The 24245-nt window shown below is 40.2% G+C and overlaps 2 protein-coding genes, 1 long non-coding RNA gene and 4 other non-coding genes across 8 annotated transcripts; 6 read left to right on the plus strand and 1 right to left on the minus strand.

The window, feature by feature from the left end:
- The first annotated feature begins 1936 nt into the window (after window positions 1-1936).
- Window positions 1937-5056, plus strand: LOC125314203. 2 transcript variants are annotated; one of them, XR_007197759.1, is made up of 3 exons: window positions 2039-2193; window positions 2248-3098; window positions 5002-5056. It is a non-coding gene; the product is annotated as an uncharacterized LOC125314203 (long non-coding RNA). The 2 variants fall into 2 exon arrangements; XR_007197758.1 differs by lacking the exon at window positions 5002-5056 and having other exon boundaries at window positions 1937-2193; window positions 2248-4379.
- Window positions 3376-3456, plus strand: LOC115731431. Its single transcript, XR_004014248.1, has one exon. It is a non-coding gene; the product is annotated as a small nucleolar RNA U31b (small nucleolar RNA).
- On the plus strand, window positions 3625-3706 carry LOC115731432. The gene has a single exon (XR_004014249.1). It is a non-coding gene; the product is annotated as a small nucleolar RNA U31b (small nucleolar RNA).
- Window positions 4198-4274, plus strand: LOC115731429. The gene has a single exon (XR_004014246.1). It is a non-coding gene; the product is annotated as a small nucleolar RNA Z195/SNORD33/SNORD32 family (small nucleolar RNA).
- LOC115731430 lies at window positions 4501-4585 on the plus strand. The gene has a single exon (XR_004014247.1). It is a non-coding gene; the product is annotated as a small nucleolar RNA Z196/R39/R59 family (small nucleolar RNA).
- An 11920-nt stretch (window positions 5057-16976) lies between the features above and the next one.
- LOC125314202 (receptor kinase-like protein Xa21) lies at window positions 16977-20823 on the minus strand. Its single transcript, XM_048275767.1, has 3 exons — window positions 19824-20823; window positions 17586-17696; window positions 16977-17457 (listed from the first exon to the last, which is right to left on the minus strand). The coding sequence occupies exons 1-3, from the start codon at window positions 20755-20757 to the stop codon at window positions 17117-17119; spliced, it is 1386 nt and encodes a 461-aa protein (XP_048131724.1). The 5' UTR covers window positions 20758-20823; the 3' UTR covers window positions 16977-17116.
- A 908-nt stretch (window positions 20824-21731) lies between these two features.
- On the plus strand, window positions 21732-23508 carry LOC115732621 (remorin 1.4-like). Its single transcript, XM_048275566.1, has 5 exons — window positions 21732-21768; window positions 22646-22696; window positions 22826-22913; window positions 22989-23070; window positions 23251-23508. Exons 1-5 carry the CDS (start codon window positions 21732-21734, stop codon window positions 23506-23508), a joined length of 516 nt encoding a protein of 171 aa, XP_048131523.1.
- The last annotated feature ends 737 nt before the right edge of the window (window positions 23509-24245 follow it).

Raw genomic sequence — 24245 nt, forward strand, 5'->3', positions numbered from 1 at the left:
TTTAAAACTTGATTGTATTGTATTTTCATATTTTAAGATTTTTAGTGTATTTATTATAATTTTTTTTAAGATAAAATGCTACAATAATTGTGGCTTTGACAAGCAGAGACCTGCATACGGATAAGTCCGAAGACATTAGGAATCATAAAAAGAAGACACGAAAACGAAAGTCAAGTTTGTTTCATAGGTCGTGTGGCAATTAATGGCAGCGAGATTTTAGTGGCAGAGATGGATGCTTGAACTCCAGCCTCAAGGAGTGTGATAGGGGCACTCTGGGTGTCCGGGTCAGCTTGTGCGCATCTCGACTATTCATCGGAGGAGACTAGTGCAGTAACCTATTGCCATGGCCCCCCACTTAAATCATATGTGCTCGGTTGGGGAATCGAACCCGAGATCGGTGTGCCTAACCACACAATCCCAAGTGCATCCTAACCAACCGAGCTATCCATGCATCGGTAGTTTTGTTTCTCATGTTGTAATTAATAAAGTCATCGTACTTGCTTGTCACCTTACCCACGGGCGGCTCCTTACAACTAGACTTATCAAACGATAAATCAAATTGGGTTTAAGTGGGCTGAAATGGATTTGATCTAAATTGACTTATTTTCATTAATCAGAATGATACTCAAAGATGTGCATAGCATATTGCGAAAAGCTAGCCATTTAGAAATGGATTAAAAATGAACAAAGATTAGCAAATTGTTGACACTTGATTTTTGATCATTTTAATTGTAGAAAAATAATAAAAAATCAAGAACAGTTCATAAAAGATAAGCATTTGTATTTCCCACATAGTTCGTCGGTCAAACCAACGATTCTCTTCTCAAAGGTTCAGCTAGCTCCTCTGCCTTTCACTCGTTTGCGAACAATAGAATGGCATTTAGGAGTTCAGTGAGAGAAGCTTGTCTGTCTTACTTCCCGATTGGTACTCCTTCGAAATTTATTATAGAAAGAGAAAGTGTTCGGCGAGAAATAACAAAAGAGGTGCGCCAAGCCCTTGGGCTCTTGAACCGAATTCAACCCCGACCACATTTGAGGGATATGATATAAATATGTCTCGAAGGTTTGGAAGATCCAAAACAAAAAATAGTAATAATTGCTAGCAACAACATAATGGAGGTAGTGATAGTGGACTTTGAAAAGCCTATGTAGGGAAAGCCCTTCAATTCGGGTTAAGAAACCGATTAATCTAAATCCCTCATTCCTATATGAAAACTTTCCAAGGCTCACCTCATGATGTGCGGAAATGAAATTCATTTCCAACTTTGAAACCGTTGGCCAAGTTTAAAGAATCAATTTTGAACAAAAAATATTTTTTCCGAATTTTTTTAAATTTTTGAAATTTCTTTTCATTTAAAAATAGCCAAAAATAAAGAAACATACCAAATGAGGCCGGAAAAATTTGGAAAAATAGTCATTCATCTTAGTTTGAATGCAATTGCATTTTGGCCACGTTATTTTCGCAAAATTAGATTAAGATCATAGTTTTCCCCAATTAATAGGATTTCGGGCTCTAACTGAGCCAAAAACTCAAATCGGGCCCCTTCTATAGAGACCTTCAATTTCATTTTGGTCAAACCAATTTCACAATTTAGACATATTCGAAATTTGACCTTATTCCTAGGGCGTTTTGGACCTAATTTGGGAATCTCATTCAATTGGTCACTTTTAAGTAGTATTACACACTTATCCAAGCATAATCAACTATGGGTAATGTATTGACGAAGTCAGATTCACCAGAAATGGTCGTTAGGGGTATCCATATGGCCATTTTTGCATGAAATTATCATGAATTTTTTTTTTTTCACTTAATCCAGCCAATTGGTCGAAACTTTCCCATAGCCAAATCCTAAACGTGTCTCGGAGTCCAATTTTAGCTTCACTTTCACGAAAACGGAGCAAATTGACCTTGAATGAAAAAAAACAAAATCGGGTCGGATTGACCCGACCCGGTCAACCCAGTTGACGCAGCGCAGAGCACCAGTACGGTTCTTTCACTTGCGCGCGCAAACGATCCCCCAAAATAAAACGGCTTGAACTCGATCTTTCCAGCAAAAATGAAGCCTCCAACGGCAGCTTCTGGGTAACTTCGGACGGCCTGCTGGCGTAACAAACTCAATTCTTAAAAAAAAAATGTCGGTCAGAGGAGTTTTTAGTATAGGGACCTGTGGATGAACGGGGCGAATTCAGTGGGTTTTCTTCTGGAAAAACACACACCGAGAGAGAGAGAGAGAGAGAGAGAGAGAGGGATTTCTGCGCTTCGAAGCTGTCTCCGCTGCTACGCCACCACAGGTATGCCGCACTTCCCCCTGCATACTGCCTCTGTTGTGCTGTTCTAGTTCGGCTGGGTTTGGCGCCGATCAAACTGAGCTAATCCAAGTGGTAGCGACGATCAATAAAGGTCTAAATAGCGCAAATATAGACCTAGTTGCGATCGATTCAGCCCATCAATGAACTATTTGCAGTTGGAAAAGTCGCAAGACATGTGCTTGGTAAAATGCCGAAGTGAGCCAGAATTTCGAGTGAAGATCGAGAGCTTCCGATCGTGTTTATCTATTTTTTTGCGCTTTGATTTCCCCTAGAATAGTTTCTAAATATGTTTTTCGCCTTATTTGTGGTGAATGATCGGTGATAACTCATGGTTGGCACAAACCAAACCTTGACCGAGCCTCGTTGGCACCTTGGATCTGGTGGTGAATGATCGGTGATAACTCATGGTCTAAGGCTTTCAGGTATGTCATTTGAACCTTTTCTGTGTTTACCGTAGCCGTGAAACTGAGTTTGAATGGAAGAAAGTGAAAATGAGAATGTTCGCTGGAATCTGCATTTTTTCGCCGGACTGTGCGAGGTCTTAGGGAGGCTCCGGCGAAGTTGTTGTGGTGATATTTAGACATAAGATTGTCAGTTGGTTAGTCTAGGTGAGATTGTGTGAAAAAATGGGGAATTTCGGACTCCGTTTAGCAATTTCCAGCGAACATCCCTATAAATGAAGGAGGTGGGAGGCGAAGATGGCGGTGCCTTTGTTGTCGAAAAAGATTGTCTAGAAGTGGGTCAAGCAGCTCAAGAGGTTCCAGAGCGACCGCAAGACCTCTGTCAAGGTATACACTTTGTCGTTTTTATTGGTTTTGATGTCTATTGTCTGTTCTTCTTTCCCCTGCATTCTCTTGTTGTTCACTTGCTCATTTGTTGATGCAGCAGAATCAGTTGTTGCTATCCATTTTCTTACAGGTTCCCTGGTGTTCTTTTTCGAAAATTAATTTTTTCGATTTGGTCCGACGATGTTGGGGACAGATGAGCAATTTAACGTTTCTATTTGTTTGGATTTTACAGTGTTTGCTCCTCTGTGTCTCCCTCCAAGGAGGTTGTTTCGCAGAGATAGATGATGATAGTGTTTTGTCGCCCCAGTCTTACTTGCATCTGCTGATGCACGGTGTTGATTGACATTTTATCTGTTATCTAAACATCTGTTGCTTAAAATTGTAAAGTTCAGTTTTTTCATTTGTGCTTTACATCTTTACAACTTTTATGCTTGTTTTCTAGTCTTCCTTCTTGAGGTGTTTTTCTTGCTGTTAAGATTAATTTTTCTTGAATCTGATTTTCTTTTCTATCTATTGGATGTTGGGGGAACATGATGATAGACGTTTCGACACCCAATCTTACTTGCATCAGCAGATGCATTGGTGGTGATTTACATTGTATTTGATTCTTGATTACTCTTTATCCGTTTTTTCGGGTCACCTGAAAATTTTTGAGTCATGCTTTACCTTGTAAGTAGTTTTGGTTGCAATTCGGGTTTATATAGATAAGAGTTGCAATTTGTTTTTGTTCTGACTTCTGAGTAAAATTTTTGCTTTTGAATCACGGCTCAACTGTAATCTTGGGTCTATCATGAGTTACTTTGTATTTATAGGAGAAACATCAAAGGATTTGATGATAGATCTTGACACCCAGCCTTGCATGCTTCACTTGATGCATGATGGTGATAAGCGATCGACAATCTGAACGCCAGCTTATAGCCGCGAGAAAATGGTTAATGGAGTGCTCACTGTAGAAATATTAATCGTTTTCTTGCATGGGCTATTCCACACTACATTAAATCAGTACACCCAATTTTGTAGATTCCTTTGGGGCATCTGCATTGACAATTCATGTGTATGCTTTATCTTTTCTGGACAAGCTTTTTTAAAAGAGTCTGCAACGGGATATGATGATTTGTACCCAATAATTCTGCTGCTAGATGATGAATATTACCAGGCACTGCCATCTGATCCCATTCAGTGCTGGAACTTGTCTTGGAAGTGTTTTAATTTTTTTTTTTCACAGACTGTTTTGACGTTCCGGGTCCTTTATATTTCTGCAATGTATGATGCAAACTACCCTTTAACCCGCACTACCAGCTGAACGAGTTAGTAGTAGAATTTGGTTTGGAAGTTTTTTTATCTTTTTTTTTTTTTGTTTCAGTTGTTGACCTGTCTGGACATTGTGGGTTCCTTTCTTTTCTGCAATCTATGATGCAAACGTTCCATTATCATGATTTTTCTGTGATTATATCTAAAATTATCACCATCTTTCGGCTGAGATTGCAAATCTTGTTATTTAATTCTCTGCGATTTTCTCCTTCCCTTTTTTTGTGTCGATTTCCTTATATCACTTGATAGAGTTTCTGCCCATGGTATCTGATGTCCAGATTTTAATTCCTCATGTAGCTGGACATTTCGTTTTTCTGGGCAAAAAGAAAACACCTGAACAGGTCTTGCGACACCGTTAGCTTCTTATCTACTGGCTAACAGTTACTTTATCCCTGGTCACATTTTTTAGCCATCTGACATGGCTTTTCCACATGCCCATTCCTAGTTTCGTTCTTTTTTGTGATTTGAAATGTGTGATTTTCTTGGCTATCTTGTTAACCATGTAAGATTTTTGGCAATAGTTGTTAAGCATGTAAGGTTTCTGGGGTTGTTTGTATTGGCTCTCACCATACTGTTTGATTGTTATTAACAGACATGCTGGTGACGGCCCAAAGGTATTGATTCCCGAGTGAGAAGAAAGTTCAAGGCATGTACAAGAAGACTCGCCATTATCTTCCCAATGGTTTCAAGAAATTTGTTGTGCACAAGGCTAAGGAGCTTGTACTATTAATGATGCATAACAGGTACTAGATGACTTCTGGGTGCATAATTACCTTGTGAAGCTGCTACTTTGCCATCTCAGCATTAATAATGCCGGTCCATCTTCTCCAATTGTGTAGGACATACCGTATGGAGGTTTTTTTTTTTCTTGTTTTTTGGGGCCGAAGTACTGTGTGGAGGTTGCAAACAATATCTCTACAGGAAAGAGGAAGGACATCGTTGAACGAGCTGCACAGCTTGATGTTGGGGTTACAAACAAGTTGGCTAGGTTGCGCAGCCAAGAGGATGAGTAAATTTAGAGTCTCGACTGTCTCATAATTATCCAAAGGAGGAGAATAATCAATTTTGTTTGCAGCTTTTCGCTTGGTCCACTAGACTGCAAAGTTACTTTTATTTCTTTTTACATGTAACAATGTATCTGGACAACGGATTCCTAATTGATTGCCATTGTTGTAAGTATGGCTTTCCTGAAAATCAAGTAGCAGGAGTTGTGGTTAGGCATGGATGTGTAGAACTGAGAATTGATTTTTTTCTTCATTTGTGTGTAGTATAGATTCAGCGCCCGGTGCATGCCCTGATTCCTCGGACACCCGAGTGTAAAAAATTCCATGTTTCCGACAACCTTCCGTCTGGAATCAAGCTGGCCATTTCATATGAGCAAAGAATATCTCGTTGCTTCCATTTCTAGGTGCTTGATATGTATAACATATGCACTTGGAGGTGTGTATAGTAGATTCAGTGCCCGATCATTTCTAAAAGGGTTGCTGGATATATGGCAAACTCATCAAATTAGAATCCAGATGACATGCGAGGTTCATTTTCTTCCTTCTCGGCATAAACCTCTCAAAGGTCTTGCAGATCCGCCTAATGTATGGATGTCGATGCTGGACATTTCGTTTTTCGGGGCAAAAAGAAAACACCTGAACAGGTCTTGCGACACCATTAGCTTCATATCTACCGGCTAACAGTTAATTGATAGAGTTTCTGCCCATGGTATCTAATGTCCAGATTTTATTTCCTTATGTAGCTGGACATTTCGTTTTTCTGGGCAAAAAGAAAACACCTACCTATATACTCTGTCTCAAATTGATGTAACTTTAGCCCTGACCACATTTTGTATCCATCCGATCGTTAGAGATATGCCCTAAAGCGACTATGTAATAGTTACATATTAGGGATTTCAGTTGTATTTTCAATTTATTATTTAATTAATGGCAAAGACGTATTTATTCATTTGTCCAATTATTTACTTATATGAATAAATTCCACAAGATCGGTTGTGGCTAGACCTATTCTTGAGACGTTGAGAATATGTGTGACATGTTTACGATTAAACTGAATCTTTAAACTGTTCTCGGTTGATGGATCATTAAATGGATATCAATGATCCTGTTGAGACCGGTGTGTTCTTAACTTCACCATTGAGCATTGGATGCTTAAGGGAATGACGAGTCACAAGTCATTGGGTATTGCGATGCCCGAGTTAGAACACAGGTGCTTATATCAGACAAGTTCATCGAACGTGACACGCATTGAACGATTAGCGACATGGAAGCTTTTAGCGTGGTCAATGTCTAATTGTTCATGCTTTGGTCTTGTGTAAATAATCCTTAGACCTGAGGCATAGTGTTGACTTGTGTGTTGGATGACTATGGTTCACGAGGACGCATATTGATGGTTCGTCGATCCGTCTCTGTTCTTGATGGTCGTAGTTCATGCACATACGAAGTCACACGTGTGCGCAAAATGGAATCTGTCTCCTTATCACATGTAAGGTATGATATCCTATGCAATTTAATTATGACAATGCATTGAAATCCTCGGCCGGGGTTATAACCGAGAATGAAATGTTCATGTCTCGTTTGAATGCATGTCGATTAGATTTGTGCATATGATCGAATCGGTGACTTGACAAATATTCCATGGTCTTTGTTCGATCGGGATATAATAAGACAGAGGGATTGAATTACACTGTAGTCAAAGGCGACGGGTTCATTATGTTCTTAAAGCATTCACACTGTCTAGGTAGCCATGACATATTGCTAGATGTCACTCATGGCTTGTAGGACCTGGAAATTGATCGGGACAATCAATTCTCTTGGATGTTCTAATGTGTTAGTGCATGTCTTACTACTAGCTCATTGATGAACCTAGGAATGTCACACACCATAACCAATTCATGATGACATTGAACGGAAAGATGATATTGCAAATATGTTTGCAATCACGACTATTAAATTAGTCAGACTGAAATTAGATTAAATATGATTTAATTTAATTTTTTATTTTTGGTCATGGGCTATGTGCATATGATGCAAACGCACGTCCTAAATCGACACATATTGATGTGCCCGAAATTGCACACATGCTGGTATATATATTTATATATATATTGTTTTTGTCTTTATATATATATGTATGATATATCATATATATTGTTTTTAATAATAATAAATAAACTAATAAAAATTTTGTGCACGTAACACACACGGCCAGCACATTTGCTGGCCATGTGCCGCGTCTCACACGGTCAACAAATAGTTGTTGACCGTGGGACGTGGTGCACGTTGCACACACGATCGGATCGTGTGTGCCGTGCAAACGGTTTTCCGTTTTTCTCTTCGTGCGCGAGCGTAAAAACAGTTTTTAAGCTCTTAGTGTGTGTGCCATTCTAGTGGGCTGTTTTGAGAAAAAGAGAATTCTCGCGTGTGCGTGTGAAGAGGTAAAAAGAGAGATTAAAATACTCTCTCACTTTTCATACGAAAGACCAGAAATTTTTGAGAGTTGTGAGAATTGATTCCACAATATTGCTAGCACAATTCAAGTGGTGATTCTCGCTAGTTCGTTCTTCCGTTTGACGTTGCGATTGGTGGTGTGTCTGAACTAGAGGCCCGACACTTGTGGAGCTCGGATCGAAGAACATCTAAACCTGTTTTGTTTCAAGCACGCTTCAAGAGGTAATCCGTTAAACCCTCTTTCATTTAATATGATTTTTGATTGAAACACACGAATTACGCCTCCGGAGATACGTGTATAGGTTTTTATTTACTTCCGCTGCGTATTTTATATGTTTTATTTGCCTATGCATGTTACGTGTATCCAAACAGTGGTATCAGAGCCAATCCTTAGGCGTTTTCGTGCGTTTAATTGATTTTAGTTCGTAGTGATTTTTGCGATGCTATGGCCAATTTATTTTTAGAGAATTTTTCTTTTTACGTGGCCGATAGAAGTTGATTACTTTATTCGATAAATTAATCAACGTAGCAAAAATTGAGGCTAAATCAATTTTGAATCGAAAATCTGTAATTATTTTATATTATGTATGAATTCTGCAAAATGATTCGCGACTACGAATCAAGTGGCGAGAATGCTAATGCCGCTTAGAATTACGCACGTGAAATTTGTTTCGCCGGCGTTGATTTCTTAACGTGGCTTGCGTTGCTCTACCATGAATATGATTAAATGCAGAATTTTTTTTGTGCCTTCCGAAGCTTTAAATTACGAATTTATTGCTCACGTGGAAGGGTGGTGATCATGGAAAAACCCCTAATCAATGTGATTGATGTATGAATGAATGTATGGTGATTACAGGTATTTTTGGGGTTGTAATTATTAAATGGAGGCTGCGTCCTTCTTTTATTTTTCATGTAATTTTTAGCGTAGTTTAGTATAGTTAATTATTTATGTAAATGCTATGAGGATTACGTGGAGGAGCCGTTAAGCCGGAGAGCTCTATGGGCCCGGTTCGCGAAAAGTTCAAGGAACCAAGACGAAGCGAAAAGCGGATCTCCAATATTAAAATATTAAAATGGTTAAATGTGGTCTCATTGGCTCGAGATCCATTAAACCATAATTCCATGATCACCACGTAGGATAGATGTTTATGCGTTTGACATCTATTTATTTATTATGTTTTATGAGCATGTTAAACCGGTTAATGTGCAAAGTGAGACCTTTAATAATGACCACAACCTCCTTAAAATAATATTAAGTCGTAACGGGTTTCGAACTCGTGGCCTTCCGTCGTCGTGGTTTGATCCTATATTATAGTGGTTGATTGACTGGCTATGGATACATAGGGGTCAATTGCCATTCATAATAATGGACCACTCCATTAAGCATATGATGTTGTGGGATTGGAGCCAAATGATTTCCAATAACTGTTAGGTGAGGAGATCGTTTGCGTTTTCAATACTTGCATGAGACGATGGGTTAGACTTGACTATGATCATGAGGTCAATAACTGTCAGGTGAGACTTTCATGGTCTAGAGGTCGAAATTATAATTGGGACTCACGTATGATGCGTTGAATAAGTTGATTCACTCACCAAGTTTATAGAGCACCAATAACTGTTAGGTGAGGTGGACTATGAGCTGGTGGGACTCCAATCCCCACTAGTAATCTTTACCCAACAAAGGTTACCGTTTCCCATTTTTAAGGAGTATGGGATCCGAATATAAATTTAGTGGGAGGATCTATTTCATTTAAAAGCCAAAATGAAATAGTTACTTTGAAAGACAACATCTAACAATTTATTTTCTGCACAGATATTTATTACTCTGAAAATGGTGAACACAAATCCGCTTGCTTCGATACTTGACAAGAACTGTTTGATTGGACCCAATTTCACTGATTGGGTGAGGAATCCGAGAATTGTTCTCAATTCAGAAAAACTCGGGTATGTGCTTGATGAAAAAATGCCAACCTCTTTTCTTGAGGGTGGGACCCAAGAGGAACGTGTCACTTATGATAAGTGGCATGATGATGACTTAAAAGTTAGGTCATATATGCTTGCTTCAATGAATAATGAATTTCGGAAGAAGTATGAAGCAATGGAAGATGCTAGGTCGATCATATTGCACCTAAAAGAATTCTTTGATGAGAATGATCGAACCTCTAGATATGAGATATCTAAGGCATTATACCGCATGAGGATGGCTGAAGGATCATCAGTTAATGATCACGTTTTGAAAATGATCCGGCACATAGAAGAATTGGCTAGGCTGAATCTCGTTATGGACAATGACTTAGCTGTGGATTTGATCCTCCAATCCTTACCCGATTCCTTCTCTGGTTTTGTCCAAAACTTCCACATGCATAAGATGGAGAAAACTCTTGCTGAGTTACATAGCATGCTAGTAGTTTATGAGAAGGAAATGCACAATACAAGGCCAAATGTAGTGGCTATGGCTATGGCTTCTTCTTCAAAGAGTAAGACTATTTTGAAGAAAAAGAAATGGAAGAGGCCTGTGAAAGCTGCTGTGCAACCAAAACCCAAGATTGAAAAAGGGAAATGTCATTATTGTGGTGTCATGGGGCACTGGAGGAGGAACTGCAAGAAGTACCTCGCGAGCTTGAAGGTCAAGCCAAAGACCAACCTTGTGAAGGTATGGTGTCCATGCTTATTGAAACTAATCTTATGGTTAGTGCTGAATCCAGCTTATGGATTCTGGATTCTGCTGCAACCTCACATATTTGTATGTCTTTGCGGAATACGGAAATAAGCGGGATGCTGGGGCGAAATGAGATTGTCTTAACATTTGCAAATGGGGCAAGAGTTGCTGCATTAGCTATAGGGACTTTTCGTTTATGTTTGCCTTCCGGACATATTTTGGTTTTAAAGAATTGTTTGCATTATGATAATGCTGTTCGGAACATCATCTCTATACCTCGTTTGCGTAAAGAGAATTATGAATTTTCTTTTGCTGATGATGTATGTTCTATTTATTATAATAGAACATGTGTTGGTTCTGGATTATTAACCAATAATCTCTATACCATTACAATGTCCGGTAATGCGATTACCAATGTCAATAAGCAAAATAGTCACGATGTAAATGCCATAACTAATAAACGCCCTAGAGATAGTCCAAATCCAATGTATGTTTGGCATCTTCGATTAGGTCATATTGGAGAAGACAGGATTAACAAGTTGAGTAATGATGGATATATTAATCCAATTGGTTTTGAACCATACTCGACTTGTCATGCATGTCTTCTAGGAAAAATGACTAAGGCGCCCTTTGTAGGACATAGTGCGCGAGCTGCCGACGTACTAGGATTGATACATACGGATGTATGTGGACCAATTAATGAAACTGCTAGGGGTGGTTATTCTTACTTCATTACCTTTTTCGACGATCATTCACGGTATGGGTATTTGTACTTAATGAAGTATAAATCTGAATCCTTTGAAAAGTTCAAGGAATTTAGGTCCGAAGTTGAGAAACAAACAGGAAAGAGTATTAAGGCTCTTCGATCCGATCGAGGAGGTGAATACCTTAGTACTGAATTCTTGGACTACCTTAAAGATAATGGCATTTTATCACGGTGGACACCTCCCGCAACTCCGTAACATAATGGTGTATCCGAGAGGAGAAATCGCACTTTATTGGATATGGTGTGATCTATGATGAGTTACACCGATTTGCCCGGTATCCCTTTGGGGATATGCCCTTGAGACAGACTGCATATTTATCGAACAAGTGCCATCCAAATCTGTTCCAACTACGCCTTATGAGATATGGCATAGTAGGAAACCAAGTCTTAATCATACTAAGATTTGGGGTTGTCCCGCTTTCATCAATAAGTTGAGGACAGAGAAATTGGAGGCTAGGTTTGAACAAGGTCGCTTCATTGGATATCCAAAAGAGACTCTTGGGTATTATTTCTATTTTCACTCCGACCAAAGAGTTTCGGTCAATAGGCATGCTTCCTTTCCGGAGAATCGGTTCATTCAAGAAGGTGGTGCTGGGCGAAAAATAGTCTTACAAGAAGAAAATAATGAAGTACCAAATAACCAAGTTCGGACACCGATCTCCGATTTAGTGGGAGCTTCTGATACACAACCTCTTAGGAGGAGTGCGAGAACGTCTCGTCCGCCTATTCGTTATAGACATTCGGTTGAAGATATTGAGCCACTATTCATTGTGAATGATAGTGATCAACCGAGTGATCCTAGCACCTATGAGGAGGCGATGTCGGACATCGATTCTGGTAAATGGCTAGAAGCCATGAAATCCGAAATGGATTCAATGTATTCCAACGATGTTTGGACTCTAGTTGATCTGCCTGATGGTATTGTACCAATTGGTTGTAAATGGATCTTTAAGAGGAAGATGAACGCTGATGGTCAAGTTGGAACTTACAAAGCACGGCTGGTGGCGAAAGGATATCGTCAAAAAGAAGGGATCGATTACGACGAAACTTTCTCACCTGTAGCCATGCTAAAATCCATTCGGATTATGTTGGCTATAGCTGTGCACCTTGATTATGAGATATTCCAGATGGATGTCAAAACGGCTTTTCTAAATGGTTTCCTCGAGGAGAACATTTATATGGAACAACCACGGGGTTTTGAATCTAGTGGTGAAAGTCGAAAGGTGTGTAGGCTCAAGAGATCCATTTATGGACTCAAACAAGCCTCCGGAAGTTGGAACATCCGTTTTGATGAGGTAGTCAAATCGTTTGGCTTCATTAAAAACCCGGATGAACCATGTGTATATAAGAAGGTCGGTGGGAGCGCAATTGTGTTTCTAGTTCTTTATGTCGATGATATACTTTTAATCGGGAATGATATTCCAATGATATCATCGATCAAACTATTCTTGTCATAGAAATTCTCCATGAAAGATTTAGGAGAGGCAACTTATATTTTAGGTATCAAGATCTATAGAGATAGATCGAGAAGATTGATTGGCCTCTCCCAATCTACGTACATAGATAAAGTGTTAACACGGTTTAACATGCAATGTTCCAAAAGAGGATTATTGCCTTTTAGGCATGGAATCCGTCTTTCCAAGGAGATGTGTCCCAACACTCCTGAAGAAAGAGAACGGATGGCAAAAATACCTTACGCATCCGCAATTGGAAGCATAATGTATGCTATGCTATGTACACGACCCGATATTGCGCATGCTGTAAGTATTACTAGCGGATATCGATCTGATCTAGGGGAGGAGCACTGGATAGCGATCAAGAATATCCTTAAGTACTTGCGAAGGACTAAGGACTTATTCTTGATATATGGAGAAGGAGAGTTTAAAGTTGAAGCTTATACTCGATTCCGATTTTCAATCGGATCCGAATGACTATAAGTCTACATCCGGGTTTGTCTTTACACTCAATGGTGGTGCGGTTAGTTGGAAGAGTTCCAAACAAAGCACAACCGCTGATTCCACCATTGAGGCGAGTATGTAGCCGCTCAAGCGACAAAGGAAGCCGCTTGGATGAAGAAATTCATTTTCGAACTTGGAGTAGTTCCTTCCATTGAGCGACCGGTTACATTGTTTTGTGACAATAATGGGGCAATCGCTCAAGCTAAGGAACCGAGGTCTCACCAAAAGTCCAAGCACATTGAGAGACGCTTCCATCTCATCAGAGAAATAGTTGGGAGAGGTGATATCGCCTTGCAGAAAATTGCCTCGGCGGAAAACGTGGCAGATCCCTTTACTAAGGCCTTACCTCGGTCTTCTTTTGAAAGACACCTTGACAAAATGGGTTTGAGGTACCGGACTAGTTGGCTTTAGTGCAAGTGGGAGATTGTTAGAGATATGCCCTAAAGCGACTATGTAATAGTTACATGTTAGGGATTTCAGTTGTATTTTCAATTTATTATTTAATTAATGGCAAAGACGTATTTATTCATTTGTCCAATTATTTACTTATATGAATAAATTCCACAAGATCAGTTGTGGCTGGACCTATTCTTGAGACGTTGAGAATATGTGTGACGGGTTCACAGTTAAACCGAATCTTTAAACTGTTCCCGGTTGATGGATTATTGAATGGATATCAATGATCCTGTTGAGACCGGTGTGTTCTTAACTTCACCATTGAGCATTGGATGCTTAAGGGAATGACGAGTCACAAGTCATTGGGTATTGCGATGCCCGAGTTAGAACACAGGTGCTTGTATCAGACAAGTTCATCGAACGTGACACGCATTGAACGATTAGGGACATGGAAGCTTTTAGCGTGGTCAATGTCTAATTGTTCATGCTTTGGTCTTGTGTAAATAATCCTTAGACCCGAGGCATAGTGTTGACTTGTGTGTTGGATGACTATGGTTCACGAGGACGCATATTGATGGTTCGTCGATCCGTCTCTGTTCTTGATGGTCGTAGTTCATGTACATACGAAGTCACACGTGTGCGCAAAATGGAATATGTCTCCTTATCACATGCAAGGTATGATATCCTATGCAATTTAATTATGACAATGCATTAAAATCCTCGGCCGGGGTTATAACCGAGAATGAAATGTTCATGTCTCGTTTGAATGCATGTCGATTAGATTTGTGCATATGATCAAATCGGTGACTTGACAAATATTCCATGGTCTTTGTTCGATCGGGATATAGTAAGACAGAGGGATTGAATTACACTGTAGTCAAAGGCGACGGGTTCATTATGTTCTTAAAGCATTCACACTGTCTAGGTAGCCATGACATATTGCTAGATGTCACTCATGGCTTGTAGGACCTGGAAATTGATCGGGACAATCAATTCTCTTGGATGTTCTAATGTGTTAGTGCATGTCTTACTACTAGCTCGGTGATGAACCTAGGAATGTCACACACCATAACCAATTCATGATGACATTGAACGGAAAGATGATATTGCAAATATGTTTGCAATCACGACTATTAAATTAGTCAGACTGAAATTAGATTAAATATGATTTAATTTAATTTTTTATTTTTGGTCATGGGCTATGTGCATATGATGCAAACGCACGTCCTAAATCGACACATATTGATGTGCCCGAAATTGCACCCATGCTGGTATATATATTTATATATATATTGTTTTTGTCTTTATATATATATGTATGATATATCATATATATTGTTTTTAATAATAATAAATAAACTAATAAAAATTTTGTGCACGTAACACACGGCCAGCACATTTGCTGGCCATGTGCACGTCTCACACGGTCAACAAATAGTTGTTGACCGTGGGACGTGGTGCACGTTGCACACACGATCAGATCGTGTGTGCCGTGCAAACGGTTTTCCGTTTTTCTCTTCGTGCGCGAGCGTAAAAACAGTTTTTACGCTCTTAGTGTGTGTGCCATTCTAGTGGGCTGTTTTGAGAAAAAGAGAATTCTCGCGTGTGCGTGTGAAGAGGTAAAAAGAGAGATTAAAATACTCTCTCACTTTTCATACGAAAGACCAGAAATTTTTGAGAGTTGTGAGAATTGATTCCACAATATTGCTAGCACAATTCAAGTGGTGATTCTCGCTAGTTCGTTCTTCCGTTTGACGTTGCGATTGGTGGTGTGTCTAAACTAGAGGCCCGACACTTGTGGAGCTCGGATCGAAGAACATCTAAACCTGTTTTGTTTCAAGCACGCTTCAAGAGGTAATCCGTTAAACCCTCTTTCATTTAATATGATTTTTGATTGAAACGCACGAACTACGCCTCTAGAGATACGTGTATAGGTTTTTATTTACTTCCGCTGCGTATTTTATATGTTTTATTTGCCTATGCATGTTATGTGTATCCAAACACTGACATGTCTTTTTCACATGGCCATACCTAGTTTTTCACTCTTTTTTGTGATTTGACTCGGCTTTCTTGTTAACCATGTAAGATTTTTGGGGCTGGTTGTTAATCATGTAAGGTTTCTGGGGTTGGTTGTATTGGCTCTTGCCATACTGTTTGTGTGTATTGGTTATGGATCGGACAAGAAGAGTCGCCATTATCTTCCTAATGGTTTCAAGAAATTTTTTTTGCACAACTCTAAGGAGCTTGAACTATTAATGATGCATAAAGGTTACTAAACGACTTCTGGGGTGCATAATTAGCTTGTGAAGCCGCTACTTTACCTTGCCAGCTCGACATTAATAATGCCGATCTGTTTGCCCCAATTGTTTAGGACGTACAGTGCAGAGATTGCTCACAGTGTCTCCACAAGCAAGAGGAAGGAGATCGTCAAATGAACTGCACAGCTTGATGTTGTGGTTACAAACAAGTTGGCTAGGTTGCGCAACCAAGAGGACGAGTAAATTTAGAGTCTCGACCGTCTTGGAATTATCCAAAGGAGAATATTCAATTTTTGTTTGCGGGCTCTTTCTTTGGTCCACACTAGACTGCAAAGTTATTTTTATTTCTTTTTGCATGTAACAATACATCTGGATGACGGATTCCTAATTGACTGCTATTGGTATAAGTCGCACGAGTTGTAATTAGGCATGAACGTGTAAAACTGAGAACTGAGTTTTTTCTTCAGTTTGTGCGTGTATGCAAAGAAGGCAAATTCAACGCACGTGGGAAAATGCAGTCATTTGGTCGTTCTTGAGAAGTTGCTTTATTCTTTGTTTAAAGTAGGTTGCTGTTGTGCTTGACTATTGAGAAACTTGGAATTTAATGTCGAATCCTTTGTCAACTGCCTTTTCTTATCATGACCTTATCATTCTAGAAAATCTTAATTTTTAGGGGACAAATCGATATGTTTGTTATAAATTTATTTCAAAATCATAAAAAATTTCAAATTGTTTTATGTGCAACAAATTTATCCAAACTAAGTTTTGGATTATCAATAATTCCAAATTGGTAATTCTTGACAAATTTATTATTTGTATATCACAAAAAATCTTAAATTTTTATACATGTGACAAATGGAGGTATTAAATTCCAAATTGAGACAAATTTAACGGAACAAATTTAATAAATCCCAAATTGATATAAATATAGCGGATGGTAAGTTTATCACAGGTGTGCCATTAATTCTTTTTGGGAAGGCCATCTTTTTGCCACAAGTAATGTACATTACAATTTGACCAAAAAAAAAAAAAACTGGACATTACAAATTTCTTGTTGGATAATGTCCTTCCCTTACGAAAGCAATGCTTTTGCTTGCATGATTCTCATTGATCACATAGAAGCAGCAATTTCGTCAACCAAGAAATAAACAGAACTTTTATTTTGACACCATAGAGCAGGAGGAGCGATTGGTCATCACATCTGCCCCAGGATCATCACCTCTGCCCCAGGACTGTTCTAATCTTCTTGAGTTTTGCAAGCACATCATTCATGCCCATTCTTTTCTCAGGCAACTCCGTGCAACAATGCGTGGCCAGCTCCAGGATTGTCGACACGCATTCCAGCTTCGCAGCAGTTGGCTCTTCTCTGCTCAATAGCTTCGCATCTAGGACATCTCCAACTGCATCAGGAAGGGAGCTCTTGACCCAGCGCTTCAAGCTTTCTTCCCCGGAAAACATCTCATCTGTCGGCCTCTTTCCTGTGAAAATTTCCATCAGCAGGATTCCATAGCTGTACACATCGCCTCTTGTGGAAACATATCCGCCCGAACCGTACTCTACACACAGAAAACATTAGGTGTCATAACATGTGAACCAGTTTTCCTAACTCTTTGTATGACATTATTTCAGTTCATGCATTATGTCAGCCCACTATATGGCGAACGTAGAAGCAAATGATCATCACCTGGTGCCATGTACCCAATGGTGGCGAGCGTCTTGGTTCGAGTCATCGAATTCTCTTCACCTAGAAGTTTGGCGATGCCAAAGTCACAAATGTAAGCAACCAAGTCTTCACCTAAGAGGACATTGGTCGGTTTCAGATCGCAGTGAACAATGGGAGTCGAATACCCTTCATGCAAATACTCAAGTCCAGAGGCGACATCTATCATGATATTAAGTCTCTGAAGGATGTCTAAATAGTACTCGTCAGAGTGTAACCACCTCTCTAGGCTTCCGTTCGGCTTGTACTCTAGAATCAATGCTCTGAAATCGAGGTTACAACAGCTGCTGATGATCTTCACGAGATTACGGTGGCGAATGTTCCTTAGTACCTCACATTCTGCGTCGAAACTCTTTAGAGCGCCTTCTAGTTCTAAATTGAAGACCTTCACTGCGATGCTTAGGCCATCTGACAATGTTCCTTTGTAAACCGAGCCGAAACTCCCGGTTCCTAACAAGTTGCTTGGACTTAGACCATTTGTCACCCGTAGAACTTCGTAGTAGCTTATCCTTCTTCTCGATGTGAAGGTCGTTGAAGCTTCCTTCGTGGAAAGCTTTCTATTTCTCCTCAAGTACCGTGCCAGAACAAGCAGAAGACCTAAAGCAAGTATTGCCGCCAAAATAGAAGGTAGAAGAATCCTTAGCAGACGCAATTTCTTAGTCCGTGATCGTTGAATGGGAGTGACAGGGCAGGGAGGAACTTGTAGACGAGGATCGCCACAAAGAGCTTGATTTCCTACAAATGATTGAGCCCGAAAATTTGCAAAAGGGCCACCTGAAGGAATCTTGCCGGATAAGTGGTTGAAAGAGAGGTTCAAGTATTGGAGGTATGATAGCTTCTCCAACGAATTGGGGATCCGTCCGGTCAAGTTGTTACCTGATAAATCCAGAGACTCCAAGCTCACCAGCTTTCCAAATGATTTAGGAATATCACCTCGAAACGTGTTATGTGATAAAGAGAAGTTCAACATGTTTTGAAGGTTTTCAATGGAGTTAGGTATTTCCCCCGACAGTTGGTTTCCTGATAAATCTAAAACGATTAGTGCCTTCAGGTTTCCAACTCCGAGAGAAAGATTGCCACTCAGAAGATTTGTGGACATATTTAACTTCAATATGTTGTTTATACTCCATAGCGAATCGGGCATAGTGCCAACAAACCGGTTAGAGCCCAAGTGGAGTTCTCTTAAGGAAGTAAGGTTACCAATGCACGACGGTATCGATCGGTCGAGCTCGTTGCTGCTCAAATTTAAGAAAGCCAAGCTTGGGAGGTTACAGATGTCTTCAGGAACCGGCCCTCGTAGTTTGTTGTCATCAAGATACAAGCCTTGAATTTCCCCCATCCTCGCGATTGTTGTGGGAATAGGCCCGGTCAAGTCGTTATCTCTGACGTTGAAGAGGGTCAAGCCACTCAAATTGCCGACCTCGCTAGGAATGCCACCAACGAGCTTGGAACTCTCTAGGGAAAGCCACTTCAGATTTCTGGAGAGATTCCCTATCGACGAAGGAAGGAAAGTGTTGAAATTGTTCACCTGCAGGCCGATGGCCCTCAAATATCTACAATTACCTAAAGCTGTGATTATGCTCAATCCATCACTTGAAGGTTCACTGGTCAAATTGTTCCCGCCCAGGTTGAACATTTGCAAGTACTTCAATTTGCCTAGCGAGGAAGGAATAGAGCCAGAGAATGAGTTCATCGGCAGGTCCTAGATCGGTTAATTGGGAACAGTTGGAGAGAGAGCTCGGGATCGGGCCTGTTAAGTAGTTCATGCCGAGGAAAAGTTGCATGAGATTTGGCATAGATAAGCCGACGCTCGATGGCAAAGTTCCAGTGAGAAGATTCCAAGGCGCCGTGATCATTTGAATTGTCGATATGTTGAAGATCGCCAGTGGGATGGGCCCGGACAAGCTGTTGTTTGTTAGGCCCAGACGCTGCAAGTTCCGTAGGTTCCCAATTTCGGACGGTATTTCCCCTGAAAGTTCGAATCAAAGATGATAAAAATCACGAAATCTCATTGGCTCTCGTTGTCGCGGATAACTTGATATGTGCAAGTTGGCTTGACCGGTGATGCTGATAGGAGTAGGACTCAAGTGCAATGCAATTTCCAGATTCTCAATGGGTCGAATTGTAACTTCAAGACACGAAGCTAGAGCAGCCAACACTACATTAAATCCTTAAAATAGCAAGTTTGATAAGGAGACATACCAATCAAATTGTTGTAGCCGAGATATAACCGGTTAAGCGTAGTCAAGTTTCCGAGCTCTCTAGGTATGGCTCCTGAAAAATTATTCACTGAAAGGGACAGAAACTGAAGTTGCCTGCATTCAGATAAACTGGATGGTATCTCCCCACTGAACTGGTTGCCGGTCAAGAGCAGTCCTTGTAAGTTCGGAAGATTCCCGCAAATGTTCCGGGGAAGGTCGCCAGATAAGTTGTTGTATTTGAGATCGATTTCCAAAAGTGGAGATTCACTGCAAAAGGAGGACGGCATCGCACCCGAGAGCTGATTGCTGCTGAGGTTGATCGCCTTCAGCATCGGCATATTGAAAATCAGCGACGGGATCGAGCGCGCCAGCTGGTTTTCGCTGAGATCGAGCTTCTGCAGCGTGGACACGTTGCAAATAGACTCCGGTATCGCACCGGAGAAGCCGTTGCTGTTCAAGAACAGGTACTCGAGCCGGGGCAACGAGGCGAGCCATGGCGGGATCTCCCCTTCGAAGGAGTTGCCGCTGACGCTGAAGTACTGAAGCCGGCGGAGGCGCGAGAGCTCCACCGGGAGAGATCCGTGGAACGTGTTGTTGGAGATGTCGAAGTAGGCGAGGAAAGAGAGGTTGCCCAGGTGAGGAGGGAGCGTGCCTGAGAGGCCCATGAAGGCAAGGTTGAGGCTCGTGACCCTGCTAGTGTGGGTGGTGCCACAGGTGATCCCCACCCAGTTGCAGACCGATGTTGTCTCTGTCCAGTTTGTGGACAAGAGATCTTCTGGGTCATCGGTTATGTGCTGTTTCAGGGCAAGAAGGGAGGCCTGGTCTGTGGAGCTGCTGGGTTGTTCAGCCATGGCTGCTGGTCCAATGAAGCAGTGGAGAGAGAGAAGCAATAGTGCAGTCATGATGTTGATGGAGGCTCTTGGTGTTGTCTCCATTAGTGAAGTTTTTTTATGGTAGAGAACTGGATGAAGCAGAAGTATGCTGGTGCTGGCCGGGACGTTATATGCTAGGAAAAGTTGAAGCCTTTTGTCGTTAAAAGAGTGTCCCCAAATCATTATAAAAATAGTTAATTTTCAAGATATATATTATGTATATCACGGAAATAATCGATGCATTGCAAATTATATTTTCTTTGGTCAAATTATGTTTCTCATGTAATTTGGTAACTGTCAAAAAGTACAATCAAATCTCAAGACTTATCAAGTTGGTGCAATCAAGTGATTTCATTAACTTTTTGAGAATGTACTAACTTGGTGAGTTTTTGGACTTGATTGTATAGACTTAACAAGTTTTAAAACTTAATTTTTGGACTAAATTATACTTTTATAATAAGCTTTATAGCTTGATTGTATTTGTTAAAATATTTAGGACTCAATCATATTTTCGTGATAAATTTTAGGACTTTCAGTATACTTATTATAATTTTTATGTAAAATGCTATAATAATTGCAACTTTAACAAGCAGAGACTCAGACATAGACAAATCCAAAGATATTAGGAATCATAAAAAGAAGGCGGTAATTATGGCGCCAAGTGAGTATTGTATATAATATTTTACAATTATATAATTTGAAAAAAATTTATAATATTCAACTAAATGTCATTTGAAAATTATGACATTGGCGATGTTAATTTTTTTTTTCCGCTTTTCAAACGTTAGAACTTTTTCTTCTCGGACTTGGTTGGTGACTTGTCGGACTTGCCACGTTCCTAGGAATTTGGTCCCAACTACTCTGTACGAAATCCGGATAATTTGATAGAGATGGAACGTTCGGGGAGAGTGGTGTCAAGTCAAGGTCTTCGCGGAGTGCGATCTGTCAACTTTCCACTCAATAAAGTGCCTTGGCAAAGTCTTCTCACTCGGCATTCGTGAAGCCGAATCTTACCGTGTTGACCGATGCTTGCAGAAATGGTTGCTGATGATCTAGCGGAAAATGGCACTCAGGGTACATTTAAACAAAAAAAAAGGTTCACAGCTATAACAGGCCGAGACAAAATTATCAAAAATGTCCTAAACATATTACACGTATGTCAATTCAATTATAAATTTTCAATTTGGTCAATTAAGCCTTAAATCCTTTGAGGATTTGCTAACGTAGTCTTTCAAGTCAATTTTGGTTAGAAATCGCTGATATGGACGACGGTCATCCTACGTGGTACGACCGGCGTTGATGTGAACTATTTTTTTTGTACATTTCTTTTAAATTTTATTTTTCTTTTAACAAAGTAAAAGATGGAAAAAAGAAAAACAACTTAGAAATTCTTTAAAACTTTGCAAAAACTATCCATTGGCGAGTTGTATCCCATATGATGGGTGATGTTTACGTGACTTTCAGAAAAAATCAGCAACAAAGCAATATATCATCACAACAAAGGTGGATTAACGAAAGGAGCATTAAAACTCTAATCCCTGCCGGAGAAATTAAGAGACAAATCGGAGGAGGATTTTAATTTTTAGAATCGTTCACTTGGTAGATCTTGATTTCAACAAAGGTTGCTTTTGCGACTGATGAGGGTAAGTAATCTGCTCTTGTTTTGGATTGAAAACAAAAGAATTCGAGGTCGGGTTTGGTATGGTCGGCCCTGTGACAAACTTATCATGATATGCGCATTTATCCATCGAACTAAACTTGTTGGATAATCTATTTCAAATTGGTATTAGAATAGGAAATCCAATATTCGAAATTGACGGTGTGTTTTCGAGCCGGCAAGAGACTTTCGATCCATTGATTAAATAGACTGGTCAGGGTTCCCTGCAATTTTGCAAATCCTGTCATTTGGTTCTCTGCTTTTTACCTTACCCCATTGAATTTCTTGTGGCAGAGATCACAGATGCCTTTGAGAAAGGCTCGGGTTTTGATCAAACGGAGAGAGGTATGACTAACCAGGCGAGTGGGGACCCTGTAGTTATTCATTGTTTTCTGATCAAGTACATATTTTTTTGGGCTAAGTCATTGTAAGATCATCAGACTAAGAATTTGACCTGTTGCTATGGTTGGTTAGGTGCGGTACTTGCGCAAGTGGAAGCAGAGAAGAGGCCGGCTTTGATCAGAGCTTGGGAAGAGAGTGAGAAATCCAAGGCTGAGATCAAGTAAGAGACTCTTCACTTGTGATTGCCCTCCCCTTGCATTGAGTCCTGGTTGATTTGAGCGAGATCTTGAGACAGGGCATACAAAAAGCTAGCCATCACTGGGTCTTGGGAAAACACCCAGATAGCTTCTGTCGAGGCTAGGATAAAGGAAATCGAGGTGAGCGAAATTCAAACCGTGTTTGAAAATGTTCTCAGGCGTCCCGGTTCTCTCTAGCCCACCATCTGAATTATGCGCGGAGCGAAACTGGAACTCTGATTTTCACGGTGTTGTAATTCGATTCGTTCGGGAGGGTCTAGATTGCTACCGATGTGATTTGTTCTTCTTCACAAATGGTAGGAGGAGATAGAAAAGAAGAAGGCCGAGCAGGCAGAGAAAATCAGGAGCAGATTAGTTGAAATTCACAAGGAAACCGATGAAAAGAAGGCGACGATGGAAGCGAAACGAGGCGAAGACATCATCAAGGTACAAGAGGCAGCTGCCAAGTTCCCTGCCACCGGTTATGTACCGAGGAAGCTCCTCGGATGCTTCGGCAGCCGAGTTTCCTTGGCCAAAATCGATTCAAGAAGGGCAACAACGACCAAATTTCTCCTCTAAACTGGTGCTTCACTATCGTTAACGTTCGACCCTCTTTGTTTTCTTACCATCAGGCGGATCCGGATTGCCTAACATTGGGATTTTCGTGACATGCGTGACATTACTTAAATTAGATCATCCAAATGAAAATGAACGGCTTGATTTGAGCCATGTTTGAGATTCAAAATTTTTCAAATTCCAAAAAAATTCCCTCCCACATTTTTTCCCTTCCTTTCAACACATAACGTGGGTCAAATCAAGCCATCCATTTTCATTTGGATGGCTTGATTTGAGTAATGTCACGCATGTCATAGAAATCTCAATGTTAGGCGATCCAAATTCCCATCAAGCGGCACTTGTTGGAATGACTAGGACTGAAAATAGCTAGGGAAGCTAGAAGCTTTATGACTATCTTCAAGCCTTGTGAATCCATGGCCATTTTTCTCTTTTGCTCTGAAATTTGTTTTTTTTTTTCCTCAGGTTTCGGAGGATTCCTCGATCTTATTTTCCTGTGATTTTCGTATTTGACAATGGAAATGCATTAGCAAGCATTAACTAGCTAAACACATGTTTTTTACCACATAACTCCTACGACTTCTAAAAACGTTTATCTTGCGTGTGATAACTTTTAATCGATCACTTTAAGATCATAACCTTTTAAAACCGCTCACTTAAGTGTTACTAATCCTGTGCGGCAAGGCACATGTGGTGACCATTTTTAAAAAAGTTATGTTACTCAAATAATCGATTGACAAGTT

Source organism: Rhodamnia argentea, chromosome 3 (genome assembly GCF_020921035.1).
Source record: "Rhodamnia argentea isolate NSW1041297 chromosome 3, ASM2092103v1, whole genome shotgun sequence".
Classification (NCBI taxonomy): domain Eukaryota; kingdom Viridiplantae; phylum Streptophyta; class Magnoliopsida; order Myrtales; family Myrtaceae; genus Rhodamnia; species Rhodamnia argentea.